General features: G+C 31.9%; 2 protein-coding genes across 2 annotated transcripts in view; both read left to right on the top strand.

Annotated features, from left to right (window-relative positions):
• The window catches only part of LOC119644768 (mitogen-activated protein kinase kinase kinase 7), a 34223-nt gene that overhangs the window by 13090 nt on the left and 3756 nt on the right, over positions 1-17377 (top strand). The window lies entirely within an intron of this gene.
• Positions 4152-6308, top strand: LOC119644769 (importin subunit alpha-like). The gene has a single exon (XM_038044495.1). The coding sequence runs from the start codon at positions 4360-4362 to the stop codon at positions 5932-5934; it is 1575 nt and encodes a 524-aa protein (XP_037900423.1). The 5' UTR covers positions 4152-4359; the 3' UTR covers positions 5935-6308.

The following is a 17377-nucleotide window of genomic DNA, read 5'->3' as shown; positions in this document are numbered from 1 at the left end:
TATATTTTCGTAAATAACGGTAATTCATAATGAAAATCAATTCGTCGTATATGTGTTCGCTTTACGGGTTATGGGCACCAAAAATTCGTCTGAAAGCAATTTGTCAATTTTTGTTATGATATATTCAATATACATACAAACATGATACCCTATATATATATGTATATGTATATATAGCTGATTGTACGTACACGTTTATCATAGATAGATCAACAGCAACCGATTACGCATTTCAAATGCGATAAACACAAGCGTAACTAAACTAAACGTTTAATTTGAATATTGTCAAGTGCTTCTTCTTTTTTTTTTTGGTTTTATAGTAATTTTTTTTTTTGTTCTTTTCTCCGTTTGAAATGATTTCAGTTGGGGTTTATTTTAAGATGATGATGCCGAGAGAGCGAATGCTTTTATACGGTCACGTATTATACGATAAACATACAAATATATGTATATATATATATATATATATATGTATATATATATGCACTCATATTCACTATTAATTCAACTTACAATGTTGCATTTTAACAACGCGCTTAATAAAACTGCATTTTTTTTATTGCATTTTGTGCAAATATTAAAAACAAAAAATAGAAAAAATGTGAAAAAAGGAAAGGAAAGCATTTTACACCTTAGGCGAATGTACTGTACGTACTGTTAATAAGTTTAGATATACTATTATATACTTTAAGCCTTTCTAGGTTAGTAGCAGACAGATGTGAAACGCTTTCGTACCGAGCGTGCATGAAGCATTTTTTTTTTTTTAAGAATCCGTTTAAATAAGATTTTTTTTTTATATCCAATAAACGATGCAAATCCATTGGTTTTTTATACATTATACCGCCTGTTGCGGATGATACATGCAAAGAATCGATAAGAGTAGAGCAAATGTAAAAATGTAAGCCTGTTCTGTTCCATCTATGTCCATCTTCCCGATGTCTCATGTTTTTGTGTTGCTAATTTTGGTGAAATTTTTTGATGAAATCAATTACATCGAAACAATTTGACGACCACTACCTAGATACTATTCTAATTTGAGGAAATTCTTATACGAATAACGATTTGCTTACTTTAATATTTTTGAATCGATGAAAAATTATTATTTTGGTATATGAAATGAATATAATTAAAAAAAATTCCTTCCAAATATAACGGTTTTTTTACACAAAAAAAAAGTCTTAGGTATTTGCAGAAATGTTGATCACTTTTGCGCTTGAAAAAAAGATTTATTGTGGCAAAGTGGTACAAGTAATCAGTGGCATAGTAATCAAAATAGTTGCCATCATTTTCTACAACATTTTACAATATTTTTGCCAACACAGTGATATCATGTCGAAAGAGCATATATTAGTTTCGCGGCGATCCATCCAACGATCTATTTTCACATTTCTTTAATTTTACGGAACCGCGTGCCAGCCATGCCATGCCGTAGCGATTTGAAAAAGTGGTAATCTGGAGGCGCCAGGCCTGATAAGCACGCTGGGTATAGCCGAACGTCTCATTCGAATTGCAACAATGTATTCTGGACAACTTTTACAGCAAGTGGTTAAAAAAATGGAATTTTCAGTTAATTCGTGTCGCTACTTTTAAACCATTGCAACTAACACCGACAATTGGGGATATGATGGAGCAGTATCACCATAAGCCATTGAAAGTGTTTGATGAGCTTTGGCAGCACATATCTTCAAATAAAAAACAAAATTCATGAATTTAGAAGAAGAAGAATTTTGAACGCACCCTAATCGGCATCATCGGCTGGGATATGCTAAATCAATATCAGTAATATTAGATGGGAAACTGTTATGTTATGTAGAGGAAGGTTAAAATCATCGAATTCCCCTTTTTCCCTTACTTCCCTTTTTGTTATCATTTTTACTTGTAAAAGTCGCTGATCAAAATATTTGCAAACACCTAATATAAGACAATGGGTTTTAACTTTTTGATATCTTGTAAGAATGATGGCGATGTGACCACAATTTTCATATTCCCATCCGTCTAAGAGTTTCCATGAAAGTTAGCACATTTTGTAGCAACAAAGCATAATTTTTTTGCATTTTATGCCGAAAAGAGGTAAAGAAGTTCACTAAGTAAGTGTGTAGCGACTGTAGCGAAATTTACTGGTAGATCTTGCTCATCTATCATATGTTTATTCGATTTATTCTGCTATTATTTATTAATTGCGCACTCAACACGTTTAACAAACGAAAAGCTTAATAAATTAATAGAATAGACATGAAACAGTTCTGTATAACTAACTTATCAAGGATTCGTAAATGAAGTCAAGTTTTGTGCGCTTTATGGGTGAAGTCAAACGATGCCAATTAGTAAACAAAAAACAGATGTTTGTTTATTTTAAATAAAGAGTGGAAGAAAAAACGAAGTTTATGAAAGCATTTAGATGAAGAAAAAAAAAAAACAACAACAACAACAACAACAAGTATTTTTATTTTAAACTTTTTTAGTAATTTTAAGTATTTTTGTTAAGAAAAATCAAGAATTTCCTTAGAACACTTTGATAGAATCGTATGCGTTGCGGCAAAGAAGCCAAGCTCGAAATTCTCTTTCTTTAGTTTGAGCACTTTGTCCGTTCTAACAGTTCTAAGCTTTGATAAATCTTGATGCTAATGCTAATTGTCTCGTGATATATTCCTTTACTTAATACGCCAAGATTAAATCCAATATTCTAGACAAACTGCTGTTCAAGTTAGTCGACGGGAAAAGTCATTCGGGTCATATGAGTGCACATGAGATCATCGCTTCTCGAACATTCTTTACAGAGTTGCGTAGAATATTTCCACTTGTTACGAACATTGGATAAATTCAAAAATTTGATCAACTTTTCATAAATTTATTTTTAATGGGAGATAAATCCAGTTTTAAAAGTGACTTAATCATCCATTTACACCAGACATAAAAGCGATGATGATAAAATTTGCAACAAACAATTGTCAGGATCATTGAAAACTTTTGTGTGATAATTGACGTGATAGGAACGTATTGTTACGGTTAGCGTAAATGAATTGACTCCAGTCAATCAGAAAATATGACCGCAACAATCTACAAGTCCAACTTTCTTATTCGGAGTGATATTGCGTTCACCTTTTTAGGCTCTTGTCTGTCCTTTGTTTTCTGCTTTTTTTTTCTTTCTTTCTTTCTTTCTTTCTTTCTTTCTTCCTCTCCTTGTTTATGTTGGCATTTTCCATTTTGGCAGATATCTTCGCTTATGCTTATGCGTCGAGTCATGGGTTAACTTTTGCATGAGTAAAAAACGAATACATAAAAAAGAGGAAGAAGAAGAAGAAAAGAAAACGAGTATAATCTAAAACAAGAAATATGAGAATACATGAGAGTACATTTTTGCGGAGTAAATCTGATAATCTATTAAATAAATTTGTGATCGGCATCTGCATAAGAATCGAATTTGGCCATTTTCCCCTTTTTTGTTTAGTCTATAATAAAAAAGTGTTTTTTTTTTGCTTAGCAGAATATTTCAAATTTGCGAATCTGTTTCTCGCAATCCTCTACTAGTCGATTAGTCGACTATTCGACTAGTTTGCATATTATGTCGCTTCATGTATATTGGGTTAGAGAGGTAGCTGCTGCAGTAGGCTATGGGCCCATAAGTCATTGCGATAGTTGTGCTTACGCTAGCAAAGCGAAATAATTTTTTTCATTTTTATAGAGATGCAAGTATAGACTTTATATTGAAATCCCATCGGTATCGCAGAATAACCTGCTGGCAGGGAGAACAAAAGTTAAGCTTTTACTTTTGCATATATATTTTTAAAAACTTTTAATGACCTTGAAATCGCATTATCTATAATTTTTTTTTATATACACCACTGCATACTGCAGTCTGCTTTATATATTTCCCTTGTAATTGTTATTACAATCTAACTTACGTACGTACCTACCTACCTACCTACCTACCTACAACAAAATGTACAAAATTTAACTGATTAATAAATTATATTACATAGATAATTGATCTCGTTTGCTGGGTGAAAAGAAGTTTATTCACAATAATAAAATGCGACCTTGAGTTTATTGGCGCCATTTCTCTCCTTTACATTAGCGATATCGCTGTTGTTGTTGTTGTTGTTGTTGTTGTTATTGTTGTTGTTATTGTTATTGTCAAATTAACGGCATTTACATTTTTTCCGAACAGTTAAGTTAATGCTGAATAAATGCAGTCTTTGTTCTAGAACGTTGAAGAAGGGAAACCAAGTGCTTGTGCGAACAAAATTTTAAAATTGAAGTCATATAATAAAAAAATTAAAATACGATACGAAGAAGCAACATTTCTGGATTATTTTTACAATCAAAAAGGAAAAAAAAAGATATTCTTTCGATAGCGAAATGAGTCTTAATCGACTAAATTCTTATAAAACTAACACCATCGATACGAATGAGTCGCGGTTGAGACGACATGAGGTTACCGTGGAGTTGCGCAAATCTAAAAAGGAAGATCATTTGCTTAAACGACGCAACATAAATGAAGAAGATGTAACATCACCGATCAAAGTGTTGTCTAAAGTTGCATCGCCCCCGGACCCGTCCGTCGAGCACATATTTGATAGCATGCGTAGCGTGGATCCTGCGAGACAATATGCTGGCTTGCTAGCGGCCCGCAAATTATTGTCAGACGAAAGACATCCACCTATTGATTTAATGATTGATAACGGGATTGTTCCGATTTGTGTTCAGTTTTTGCAAAACGTTAGATACCCTCATATACAATTTGAGGCTGCTTGGGCATTAACTAATATAGCTTCCGGTACTAGTGAGCAGACAGGTTGTGTTATAGCATCTAATGCTGTTCCTCACTTTGTAAAGTTATTGCAATCTGAATACATTTATGTAGCTGAGCAAGCCGTTTGGGCTTTAGGTAATATAGCCGGTGATGGCCCTACTGCTCGTGACTTTATCATCGAGCACAATGCAATTGATGGCATTTTACGATTGCTGGATAGGAACTCTACTTTAGCTTCTTTATCATTGGAACGTAACCTTGTCTGGCTAATGTCTAACTTGTGCCGTAATAAAAGTCCATTGCCTCCATTCAAGGAAATTAAGCGTTTACTGCCCGCATTATCAAAACTATTATGGGGCTTCGATGCACAAGTAATAACCGATACTTGTTGGGCATTGTCTTATCTGAGCGATGATAATGAAAGCAAAATACAAGCAGTAATTGACGCGGATACTGTGCCCCGTTTGGTAAGCTTGCTAGATACCGATCATCCTAATGTTATTGTACCTGCTTTACGCACTATCGGTAACATTGTCACCGGCACCGATCAGCAAACCGACATCATTATCGCAGCGGGGGGCTTACAAAGACTGAAAAAACTACTTAAATATTCAAATCATAATATCGTTAAGGAGAGTGCTTGGACTGTAAGTAATATAATGGCGGGAAGCGCAAAACAAATACAAGATGTTATTGACGCTGATATATTTGTGGAATTGTGTGATGTACTGCAAAATGGTGACTTCAAGTCGCAGAAAGAAGCGGCTTACGCTGTATCGAATATGACTACAAGCGGTACATATGAACAACTTGTGCATATAATCGAAAAATATCAGATATTGAAACCGTTCTGCGATTTATTGGAAGCAAAGGATCCGCGCACCATTATTGTCGTCCTAACCGGTTTGATGCAGATATTCGCCATGACTGACGTACAGAATGCTGTAGGCGATACCGAACGTTTATGCGTAATGATAGAAGAAACAGGCGGATTAGATAAATTAGAAAATTTGCAACGACATGAGAACGAGGAGATTTACAAGAAAGCATATTTCCTCCTTGATACATACTTTAGCGAAAATGAAAAAGCCGAAGTTAAATTGATTCCGCGACAAACTCATGGAGGATTAGAATTTACAATGGAAAAACTCGACATTCCGAAGGACGGTTTTACTTTTTAATCAAAATATAAATTCTTTTCCTTTCTGGCTTTTTTCTTTTTTTTTTTTTTTTTTTTCGAACAACTATTCAATATACATACAAAGACTGATTTTCATCATTTGCATAAAGGAGATTAAGACGAGAAATCAGCAGTCATCGTTTATAGAATTTTATCTTAGCAATATTGTTATTTAGCAAGAAAAAATGTTTTCATAATTGTTGTTAATTTGGAATTATTGTTTCATGTATTTTTTTTTTTTTTTTTTTATATATATAATTGTAATTGTTTTTTAAAATTTTCATATCATTTTGCACAATTCGCAATCCGCTAACCAATTAATAATATATTCTCTAGAGAATTTGAAACATGATGAAAGAAATAATTTATGAAAATATATTGAAAATTTTTTTTTAATAACAGGATTGATTGTCTGAATTGATTTCTTATTATTAGTTTAGTCGGACATACATAGTCAATTCTCATTTCAGCGTTCATTACCATTGTTCTGTGACTTCCCGAAAAACGTGTCCTACATTTTCCGATTCGTTTTATTTTCATCATCATTATAATTCTTCTTCTTCTTTTTAATTGTATTAGAGATTTGAAGAGAATTAAAAGAATCGATTTTAAATATATATGAAATGCCATAGATTTAACTATTGTCATGTGTTCACTTATTCTACTTCTAATAGAAATTCGGTTTTCCTTATTGTACTCTACAGTACTTGTGATATACGGAAGAGGACGGTAGATGAACCGAGTTTTTGCAAAAACGTTCGATTCAGAAAACGATTTTCTCTGCCTCTGCGTCTATCTGTCTGTGTCATTCCGCTCAATCTGTTTACAAGACCGAGGAGAACAGAATCATATTCTGAATTGATCCAAGCTTGTCTGTTCATCTGTCCGTCCGTCTGTCCGTGATCTTCTGTTCAACTTATAGGTCGCCATTTTGTGAGTTATTTTTTTTATGAAATTTAATGCACCGACATGCAAGGTTCATGGTATGCGGAATGCCCACTTTTTCGATTACTTACAACATACAACGCTTTATGCTGACAAGTCTTTATGAATAACTATATTAAAGAAAATGGTGCATAGTGTTTAACAATGGGTATTATGTGATACAAATCGAACATTGAAGGCAAGCAGCGAACAGATATTCAATAGATAAGAGGAACAAGAAAGAATGTAGGAGCTAGCGGACGAAAAATTGAAGAAGTTGGCGGTATGTTAAACTCGAAGGATGTGTTTGTTAATTATAAGGAATAGGTTCTTTAACTTGCATCCTGCAATGCCTGCAGCATCCGATTGGTTTGAACATCTTTATAGGGTGTGGCAAAATTGTGTTTAAAATTTATTTCATCACCAATTGTTTCCATTTTTCATATCATTTGAAATTGACCAATGCAAGCAGCGAACACAAATTTTTTCATTATTGCCGTTCATGCATATTACATGCATGTGTATATAGGTTAAGCTCTAAACACAATGATGCTTGCATTGCATTGCTAAAGTAAAAATCATATAAAAAAAAATATATTTGCTTGATGCACGATGCAAATGGATTCATTTTGTTTAGCACTCTATTCAGTGTCCTTGTTCAGGAGACTGTTCTCATCTTGAAATTGTTATTATTATTAATGAATAGAAGAGAAATAAAATCGAACACCAAAGGCTTAAAGCAATAGCATCTAAGGCCATCGGCTTTATTTAAAACACTATCACACTTGAGATTTGAAGCCACAACCATTGAGTTAAGAATTGTGTCAAGATTCTTTGCCTAGTCGACCGTGCGGTCGGGTCCATATTGAGATTATAGATAATGGATCTAATAAATGTTTAAACAAAATTACATTTTGATTCATTTCTTTCGTTTGTTTTTTAAATATTTTCTTTTCTGTTGTAGCTATCACCCCCAAGGTCATTAGTAGATGCGGCTCGTTTCAGTCTGAAGTAGTTGTAAGAAACATATCTGTCAAATTAAGGTTTTCTAATTAGATTTTATGTAATTTTTCGTTGGCAGACATATAGGCGCATAAGGGAATGTACGTATGCTCCGCGCATTGTATGAGGTATGTTTTGAGAATAGGAAAATAAAATGCAAAATATTGATATTAGGCGTGTAAATGTAAATTTATCCCGTTTTCTTTTTTTTTTACTTATTTATTTATTATTGTTATTATATTTTTTTTTTTTTTGTAAATTTCAACATTTATTCTAACAAGACAAGTAAAAACACTATTGTGGGGCAGGGCCGCCAACATTTAAAAAACCCCACACCTACCAGCCTACGGTTATCAATATATCGACTTTACAAAATAGGACTTTATATGCGAAGTGGTCGAAAAAGTGGTCCGATCTGTGCCATTTTCAATAGCCTTCGTTCTTGAGTCAGTGTACTAAACGTTATCAAATTCTGTGAGATGGATAGACAAGCTTAAATCGATTTAAAAAATGATTTTGAACCAATCGGTATAATAGAGAATGGGTCCATCTCAAATCTTTTTTGATGTTGTATACATCCGCACAAACTTAATGTGCCGCAAGTTTTGCGGGGTAGATACGAACAAGGTGCGTTATTTAACGGATCGACTTTGCTAGTAACTACTTGTTTCACATTCTATATATAAGAGATGAATTTCTTATTTAAAAAGTTGCTAGTCTTTTGATTTTATTCGCAAAAGGACCAAAATTCACTTTAATATTTATCACAATAATAAAAATGGACGTCCTACTCGAATAGAAATTAATATTGATTAGAAGGCGAAATGGCTGCGATGAATATAAATAAACAGGTGAGGTTAACACCATCTGCCAGTTCAGTGGTTCAGTGCTTGCTCTGAGCAAGTTTTAGGGCATGGCATTCATCGTTCGATTCAATCGTATCATCAGTTGTTGTTATTATTGTTTCTACCGTTGGCTCGATTAGCTAAAGCAGCTATTTATAATGCATATATAATGCCAAAATGATTATCGCTCAGCTCCATTGACACTTGTCGATCTCATAATTATCGAAAAACTCTCAAGATAATTGATAATATTTGCTTAAAATAATAAACATTTACAATTTGCTTAAAGGCAAATGTAGTTTTTTTTTTTTTTTTGATGCGTTTTTCATTTTCATAATATTTACAAATGTATTGATTTATTTTTGTAGTTTTTCAAAACGATTTCGGATTTTCGTCTTTTTGTGTTTTTTTTTGCGTTAGGAAAAACGATTTGTAAAATTGATGAACTGATAAAAGAATTTTTCGAATTTAATTATTTATATGCCATAGTGACAGTTATGACAAATATCTTTCACGAACAGAATAAGAATAATAAAAAAGACATTGAAAGACTTATCACCTACCTGACAATTATTAAACGGTAAAGCTCTTAGCGTACACATGCTTGATCATAAACATCTTGTAAATATTTTGTACTTTACATTGCCCGACAAGTTCTATATATATATATATATATATATATATGCATACATATGTATGGTCGTCGCACTAAATATCTAAGCAATAGAGAGATGCTTTTAACATAAAAGTTGATAGCGATGACAAATAGTTGAGACATTCTACAGCAAATCATTAACCAAGATAGCCATGTTAGCAATGTGCATATATGCACACAACTATATTGTATGTGGGCACGATAAACGAAAGATCAAAAAATATTCCACCTGTTAATTTATTTTTTGTTTTCAAAAAAGTGTCTTCTATCTGTCTTCCTACGCCCCCTCGTTCCTTCTTTCCATCTTTCACTTAAGCCAATCAGCGAGTAAACGCATAATTGTGTTGCTTGAATGCAATGTTAATGCAGTTTAGCATAAAGGCCCCACACGGCGTATAATCGATTTACGAGCATAAGATAATTTTTGCATATAATAATACACGGCAAACAACCGTAGAGTAATTGAAGGTAAAACATCTGCTTGAAATCATTTTTATATGTGTACACGCGTGTGTATGTGTTTGATGATTTGCGAAATTTCCCCAAATTATTTATTATTATAATAAGCGCTGATATGTTAAATTTCTTAAATAATTAAACAAAAGCAAAGTAAATGAAAAGATAAAACAGAGAGAAAAGGCTTACGTTGTCCCAATTTATGCGGGTTTTGTACAAATGATCTTTAATGCTATTATATATACCCACACTTAACTATTTGGTATATTAGAAGAAAATGTTAGAGAATTTGAAATTCTTCTCCATTTTTTTCTTTTTTTATTTTGTTTTTCTATATTACAAATTTATTTATAACATTTTCATTTATATATATATATATATATATATATATTTGTTAGTATAATTAATTAGTTTAATAAATTTTATCAACATTTTCATTATTTTTGCATTATTTTCTCTTTGTCGTTGCTAGTAAAAATAATACAAAAAAAACAATAATGACGATGATCACGATAATGATATTAATGATGATGATGATAATGATGATAATGATGATGATGATGATTATGATGTTGATGATGATGTTGATGATGATGATAATTGCGATGATGACGACGATGATTCATAGAAATAGGCGGTCGTTTTAATTTAGTTCAGTTCAATTCAGTTCACACACAAAATCTATTTTTATTTTTATACTTTTTTTTTTTTTTTATTTTTATTTATTGTGCGTGTACTCATCTCTGTAAGAGTGAGAATATGCTTTGCCTCTTGAGAATATATAAACAAAGTATTTTTTTTTTTTAATTTTTAGCTTTTTAATTTGCATTATGTTCTCAACGGTCGCCTTAGCTTTTGACTGTTAAATGAAATTAAACATTTGGGTAATTTTTATCGTTATTTATATCGTTTCTTCTTGTGGCATTATTATTTAAAGTCACCGATCAAATCAGTCCGAAGATGGCTAAGCATCCAACAAATTTCCATCAAAGTTGTCAGCAAATAACTTATTCTTTTCATCGTTTTCCCTTAGTGTCGTCGAAAAGGTTTTCAAGTTCTGTAACCGCTACTTACACTGACTGGTTTCTTTAGTCGCCTTTTTTTGCAGCCCATAGCTTACGAGTTGCCCCGACTTTTCAGCGCTTTCAATACTTAGTCGTTTGACTTGTTATGTCGTAGTAATATTCTCTAGTGATGTCCACACCTACATCACCAGTGATATCAGGCATATTAACTTTGTGCCGATGTGTACAACAACTGAAAGGACTTGATATAGACGTGCTTTTCATTATGCCTAAGCTTGTCTATCCCTGTGTGAGTTGAATGATGTTGATTTAGTATACCTAACCTTATCTATCTATCTATGATGTTTATTATGCCTAAGCTTCTATGCCCATCTGTCTGTCTCATATTTGTCCAATTATTTTTATGTTCCATCTATAGATCGCAATTTTCGTGATATTTTGATGACATTTGGAAGACAGTCGAGTTTTGGCTCAATGAAAAACCCGACTAAAAATACTTTAAAATGGATCAGTTTTTCGAACGTCTTATTTTGAAAAAACCGTTATATCAATAGCTGTATTAAGCAAAGTGATGTGGAATATTTAATGGTAGATCATGGTCGACTATAATATTTTTACTTTTTCTTAAGTGATAAATTTTACCTGATTTTCGGTAAATTTCCTAAATGATGTCCAATTTAATACTTACAAGTAGTGGCATTGCTTCTTAGTTTATTTAACTATGACCAGTGTTAGCGAACTTTTCGTTCACATCTTAAACGAGTACAAAAAAAAAATGCATAAATTTGCGGGTGCCACGCTTAAAATAAGGCCAGACATCTACACAAGTAAGCAACAGTTTCGTAAGGGGTCTACTCATTTATCGATACTATGCAGAGGATAAATAAAAAAAAAAACAGAAAATCCAGCAATCGAGCAAGTATCGCACAAAAGGTTTTCCCAGTTCGGAAATAACGCGTAAAATATCGCTCAAGAATCAAGGTGACAGCGACAATGCTCACAGTTTTCTCGGATTATTGTGAATTCGTTCCTCCGGGCCAAGCTATTAGCAATGAATGTTATTTGAGTTTGAGGACAACATTTGAAGGCGACGAAATAAATTTGGAATAATAATAATAGATGTAAGAAAGAAAAAATGAAATTGGTCTCAGTTCTTGGTAAATCATATAATAGCATTTTGTCAGCTGCCCAGTAAGTCGTTTCTATATTCTTTCTTCTTAATTATAATATGATTTTAAAAATACTTTTCATTTCGATGATTTAACGGTGTATCATTAATTTAGTTCTCGAATACGCAATAATTTTATGGTAGCTTGAAGAAACATTCTGACGAACGCGCTATTCAAAGGCCTTCGATAAACATATTTGATCATTGTCATTATAGTGTAGTTAGTAGTGGTGTAGAGAATACGAAATATAATAAAATATAATATATTGGATTCAATGTAAAATGTTGAGTTAATTTGTTTTCATCTGCCTGTTCACCGAAAAATGCTTCTTGCTTCTTCAAAGAGTTTTCTTCAACATCCATCTTCATATGTATGGAAAAGAAATTTTCAAATTTGAACTTTTGCTCTACATTGTTGATAGGTCTGCGAGTAAACACAAGAAACGTGCACAAAGAACATATATGTTTAGTATAAAATTTACAAAACCAAAACGAATAAAATAAATAAAATAAAAAAAAAAAAAAGAATAGAATCAAGGAAACAATATAATGAATGACTCATTCACTAGCCATTTTCACTTTTATTTTGTTTTTGTAATCGGAAAGAAAAAAAAAAAATAAAAAAATAAAATAAAATGAAAGAAAATATATTTTTCTCATGCACCATAAAAATCTCGTTAAAAGATTTTCATATAAAAAAAAGAAAAAAAAATCTGAAAAGAAAAATTATTTGATTTCGTATTTTTCTTGGCAGTAAAAATTGATTAATGTTTTACAACAAGAAAACTGAAAATCATAGATTTTTGTGCTTTTTGTGTTCTCGTGGGATTTCCCTCCGCTACAACACACGCCACGGTTAAAAGATTAACATTTCTTCTCTTGATGAAAGAGATAAACCGTATCATCGCTGCAATACGCTCAATTCAATCTAATTAAAACATACCAAAGTTATTCATCAGCAATGAATATATATGCATATGTATTATATACATTATATGTATGGATATGTATGTAATGGAAACTTAGTTGTGAAATGTTTTCCCCAATGCACTATCATTCAAACGTTCATAGCTCGGACTGTTGCGTGCATTTTCAGCCAGAAGTCATCCGTATACGATCAGGCCGTTCGGTAGATACTCAAAAAAATGACTAAAACGAAAACAAAATCAATATATATATATATATATATATATATATATGTATACATGTATATATTAAAGAGAACGAAAAGAGAAAGAAAAAAGAAACTTGAAAACAATCATGATGACGTTTCACTGTTGAGCGGCTAATAAAGAGATATATGTATAAACAATTTGTAGACAATGAAATGAAAAGTTTTTAAACATTAAAAATCCATTATATTGCATGATCTCATGCTTATGCGGATATTAATCGTTATCCATATACTGCCAGAATTTATTATTATTTCTTGAAAATGAATTCATATTACACATCTACGTAAACATATACATGTGTAAACACACAAAAGATAGTTTTGAAATTATGCCTTCAATATTTTGATTTTATATATTTTTTTTTTTTTTTTTTTTTTTTTGCAAAAAAATCGATCTTATTGTTAATTTTTTATGATTAAATCATGGTTTTAGGAAATTTGCCAAAAGTCATTTTAAAAAGTATTTAGAAAAATCAAAACAGCATCTGTACACGTTTAATAGACTAGAGATGAACACGTTACGTGACTTGCTGTCACGCCACTGCATTTTTCATAAAGAATTGAATATATTTTCAAAAAATTGTGTCACATCTTCACTAAAACAACGATTTCTAATTAAATTCTCTTACGCAACTAATTCCCCGCCAAACGCGAATCCCAAATATTTTGCCTGTCTATTAGCGAACTCTCTGCTTGTAATAATATTCAGATCACACTCTTTTCGATCAATACTTTATGAGGGTGGAAGCCTGGGATTATTCCTAATTTTTATTCGCTTTTTTTTTTTCGCTGAGACACGTTTAATTTCCCCGTTAGAAGGAGATTGTTTGCAGGAGCAACAGGTTTACCTGGAAACTGGCAGAATATCGATGTGTAAGAGGAGGGATTGAAAGCGGATTACATTTACGTTCAGTCTGGGCCATTGAACCTGCCTTAAGAATATATATAATGATGACAATCGATAGCGAATCTCATTTATTTTTAGACTGAAATCTTGAATTTCAACTAAAATTAAATACAACAGAGCTAATTACGCCCAATAGAGTTTTTTTTTTTTTTTTTTTTTTTTTTTTTTTTTTTTTTTTTTTTTTTGTAGAACGTTTGTTGAGCCTGTGAACTAAGAATGTATATAATATAATAAATGTGATAAACGTTAAGTTCTGATTGTGGGTTTTAGAAAAAACAGTTTAGGCGCGGTCTGGATTCTTAGAAAACGAACCTTTTAAATCTAAGCCTTCACACATCAGCGTTCTACTGTGTGTTTCTTATAATTGTCGCATGACAATGCCAACAGCAAATAGATCTGCCTTCGTATATTTTATACGCTTGATACAACAAAACTTGTTGGTGGGAAAATTCTGTCGTATTTTACCCTCTGAAAGTAATTGTATTCGTCAAATCAAGACGAGCAGGTAGAACGTGACATGCGGCCCACCTCTCATGGCATATAAGAGGGCTACTTTCGATGACCTCCTTCAGTTAGTGTCGAAACGGAGAGCAAACAGCGCTTCTTTGTAATTCCAAAAAAATGAAAATAAGTCCTACTGAGTACTAGAGAAACATGAAAGAAATTTATATTCTTTCGGAAGAGAAATTTTAATGCTTCGCATATGGAAATTCGGTTTCGCGGATTATATGATGAGAGCATGCTGCTGACACATTTGCTATCAAGCTGATAAAAAACAAGAATTTCAAAATCTAATTCTTAATAAATAGTAATCTAAATTTTGAACCGTCTGACCGTCAATATTAAAATACATTGCCTCCGCGGACACATATATCATATTGAAAAAGAGTTCTGTCAATTCTGCGTATTTTCTGTAGCTAATGGGTAACCGCGAGGTGCCCTAACAAGCGACTTACTCTGAAAATTTCCTATTCTTTTAGAAAAGCATAAAAAATACACCATAAACTGATTGCAGAGATGCCTTGTACTTGGAAAAGCTATGTCTAACATTATTTCCGCTCTTCATACGTCTAGATCTTGTTGGCAGAATATATCGACCTGATATTATAACAAGGGTCCTTTTGCGTAAAAAATACACCAAAAACTTATCGTAGAGATGCCTAGTACTTGAGAAAGCTATATGTAACATTATTTTCGTCTAGATCTTGTTGGCAGCATATATCGACTTGAAATTAAGACAAGTGTTTTAATTGTTCGAAATTTTACGGAACGTAAATAACTTCGTCCTATCCTTTTAAAAATGTGTAAAAAATACACCAAAAACTTATCGTAGAAATTATTTTTTCATCCTTTATACGTCAAGATCTTATTTGCACAAGAATATATATTTTGACAAGTGTTTTAATTGTTCGAAATTTCAACAACCGTAACCTGGCACCAGAGCACTTGCCTGACCAAAGGTAAACTTTGATAAACATTTTTTATAATTCATAAATGTTATAGAAGCTTGTCATGCGTTACGGTTACATGCATTCCCGGTCATAGTATGTTTATTGCCTTTACCGAGCGTAGTATGGTCGATGTAATCAAAAATTAAATATTATTTTTCTCGTTTACTCATGTTCTTGTCGCTTAAGATTCACGCAATCTCGTTACTGGATTATTGCTGAGGACTGTGTGTGTCAGCTAAAGTCACATAGGGCGAACGTAAGGTGCGATTTATTTGACACCCATCTCTAATGCAAAAGTCATCGTTACATTACAGTGTGTTTCTGCCACTCTCCGCTTGGCAGTGCCATGTTTCTCGCGCTGTCTCTCCCGTTCTCTTTTTCTCTTTCTTTTTCTCTCTCGTCATCGTCGCTCTGTGTGAATATTTATTGTACAAGTTAAGCTATCATATGCAAGAATATTTTCTTCTTCATTTCATTTGTTTTGCCTGAATCCCGAAAATTTGTTCACATATTTCGAATGCTGTTAAAATATTCTTTAGCTGAAAAGCATTGATTCAGTTCATTTGCGTTAATGGTAGTGTGGATAATATGAGCGCGCGCCAATCAATAAAATTCAATAAGACGAACCAATTATAATTCGAATAAAATGATAACTAATTAATCGATAGAAAAAAAATAAATAAATAAAAATTTCATATTATTTTTAATTAATTTTCATTAAAAAAAAAAAAAAAAAATTAATTTAATTTATTTTTAAAATTTGTTTATAGAAAAATAAGATCTTATCTTAAATGACAATTAAATGTTTCTTTATTTTCTTCAATAATTTAAAAAATATTAAAAATTTATTGCAAGTGAAAGAAGAAATTATTTAAGAAGAGAAAAAAAATTCAATATTTTTAATATTTTTTCTTATCCTTCAACAAAATGTGCGATTCCACGACAATAATATCAGCGAATCAAACCGATATACATAGTTGTTGGATTATATATAGTACGTACAAGTGTATAAACAATTAATTAATTAATGTTAAAGAATTGATTTAGATCGGTCTCCATTATGTAACATACAAGCAAAAATTCTAAATTTATATTCAATTTTGAATGATTTTTTTTTTTGTTTTTCATAAAAAATTTTATAGACGTCCGAGACTCCGAGAGGTTCATTTATATTTTTAACTCTATATCTAATACGTCGAGGGCAGCAAGTGTGCCAAATCTCTTCTAATAATGTCATGCGAACCGTAAACATTGATTATAACCCCATCAACCTATCAACTTTGCTATTCGCGATTGCATAAAATGTTTTATATAAATAATTAATTTTTATTAGTGAAATCAAAAACACATCTATTCGTCCTGACACGAATCAGTCATATCCGATATCCGCAATCTCTAGCGAATTAATGAAAATTTGCAAAGTCATTATTAATTCTAACCATCATAGGTAGTACGACGTTTGTATGTTGTATTATGTTAAAGTAATAATTATTCCAGTGTGTTTTCTATTAAATTTTGCAATTTAATAACATTTTTTTTTCTTTTATTATTTCGTCTACTCAAACAACAGCTTAAGCGACCCAAAATAGGCAGACTTCCAACCTTATAATAGTTTATAATATTTGTGAACAAACTATGACATTTCTGTCTGGGTGTTACAAACGGTGTAACAAGCTTAGTCGACTTTCATCCTACCGTCGAGGTTATAGAGAGCACGGATCTATGAGTAAACATTATTTACAATCAAAATTCGAAAAAAAAAAAAAAACAATTTGTACTTTTGTACAGTTAATCATCAATGCTATTAACACTGATGACGAGTAATTGTGTCAATAGC

Source organism: Glossina fuscipes, unplaced genomic scaffold (genome assembly GCF_014805625.2).
Source record: "Glossina fuscipes isolate IAEA_lab_2018 unplaced genomic scaffold, Yale_Gfus_2 0, whole genome shotgun sequence".
Lineage (NCBI taxonomy): Eukaryota > Metazoa > Arthropoda > Insecta > Diptera > Glossinidae > Glossina > Glossina fuscipes.
This window is presented reverse-complemented; position numbering and strand designations above follow the sequence as displayed.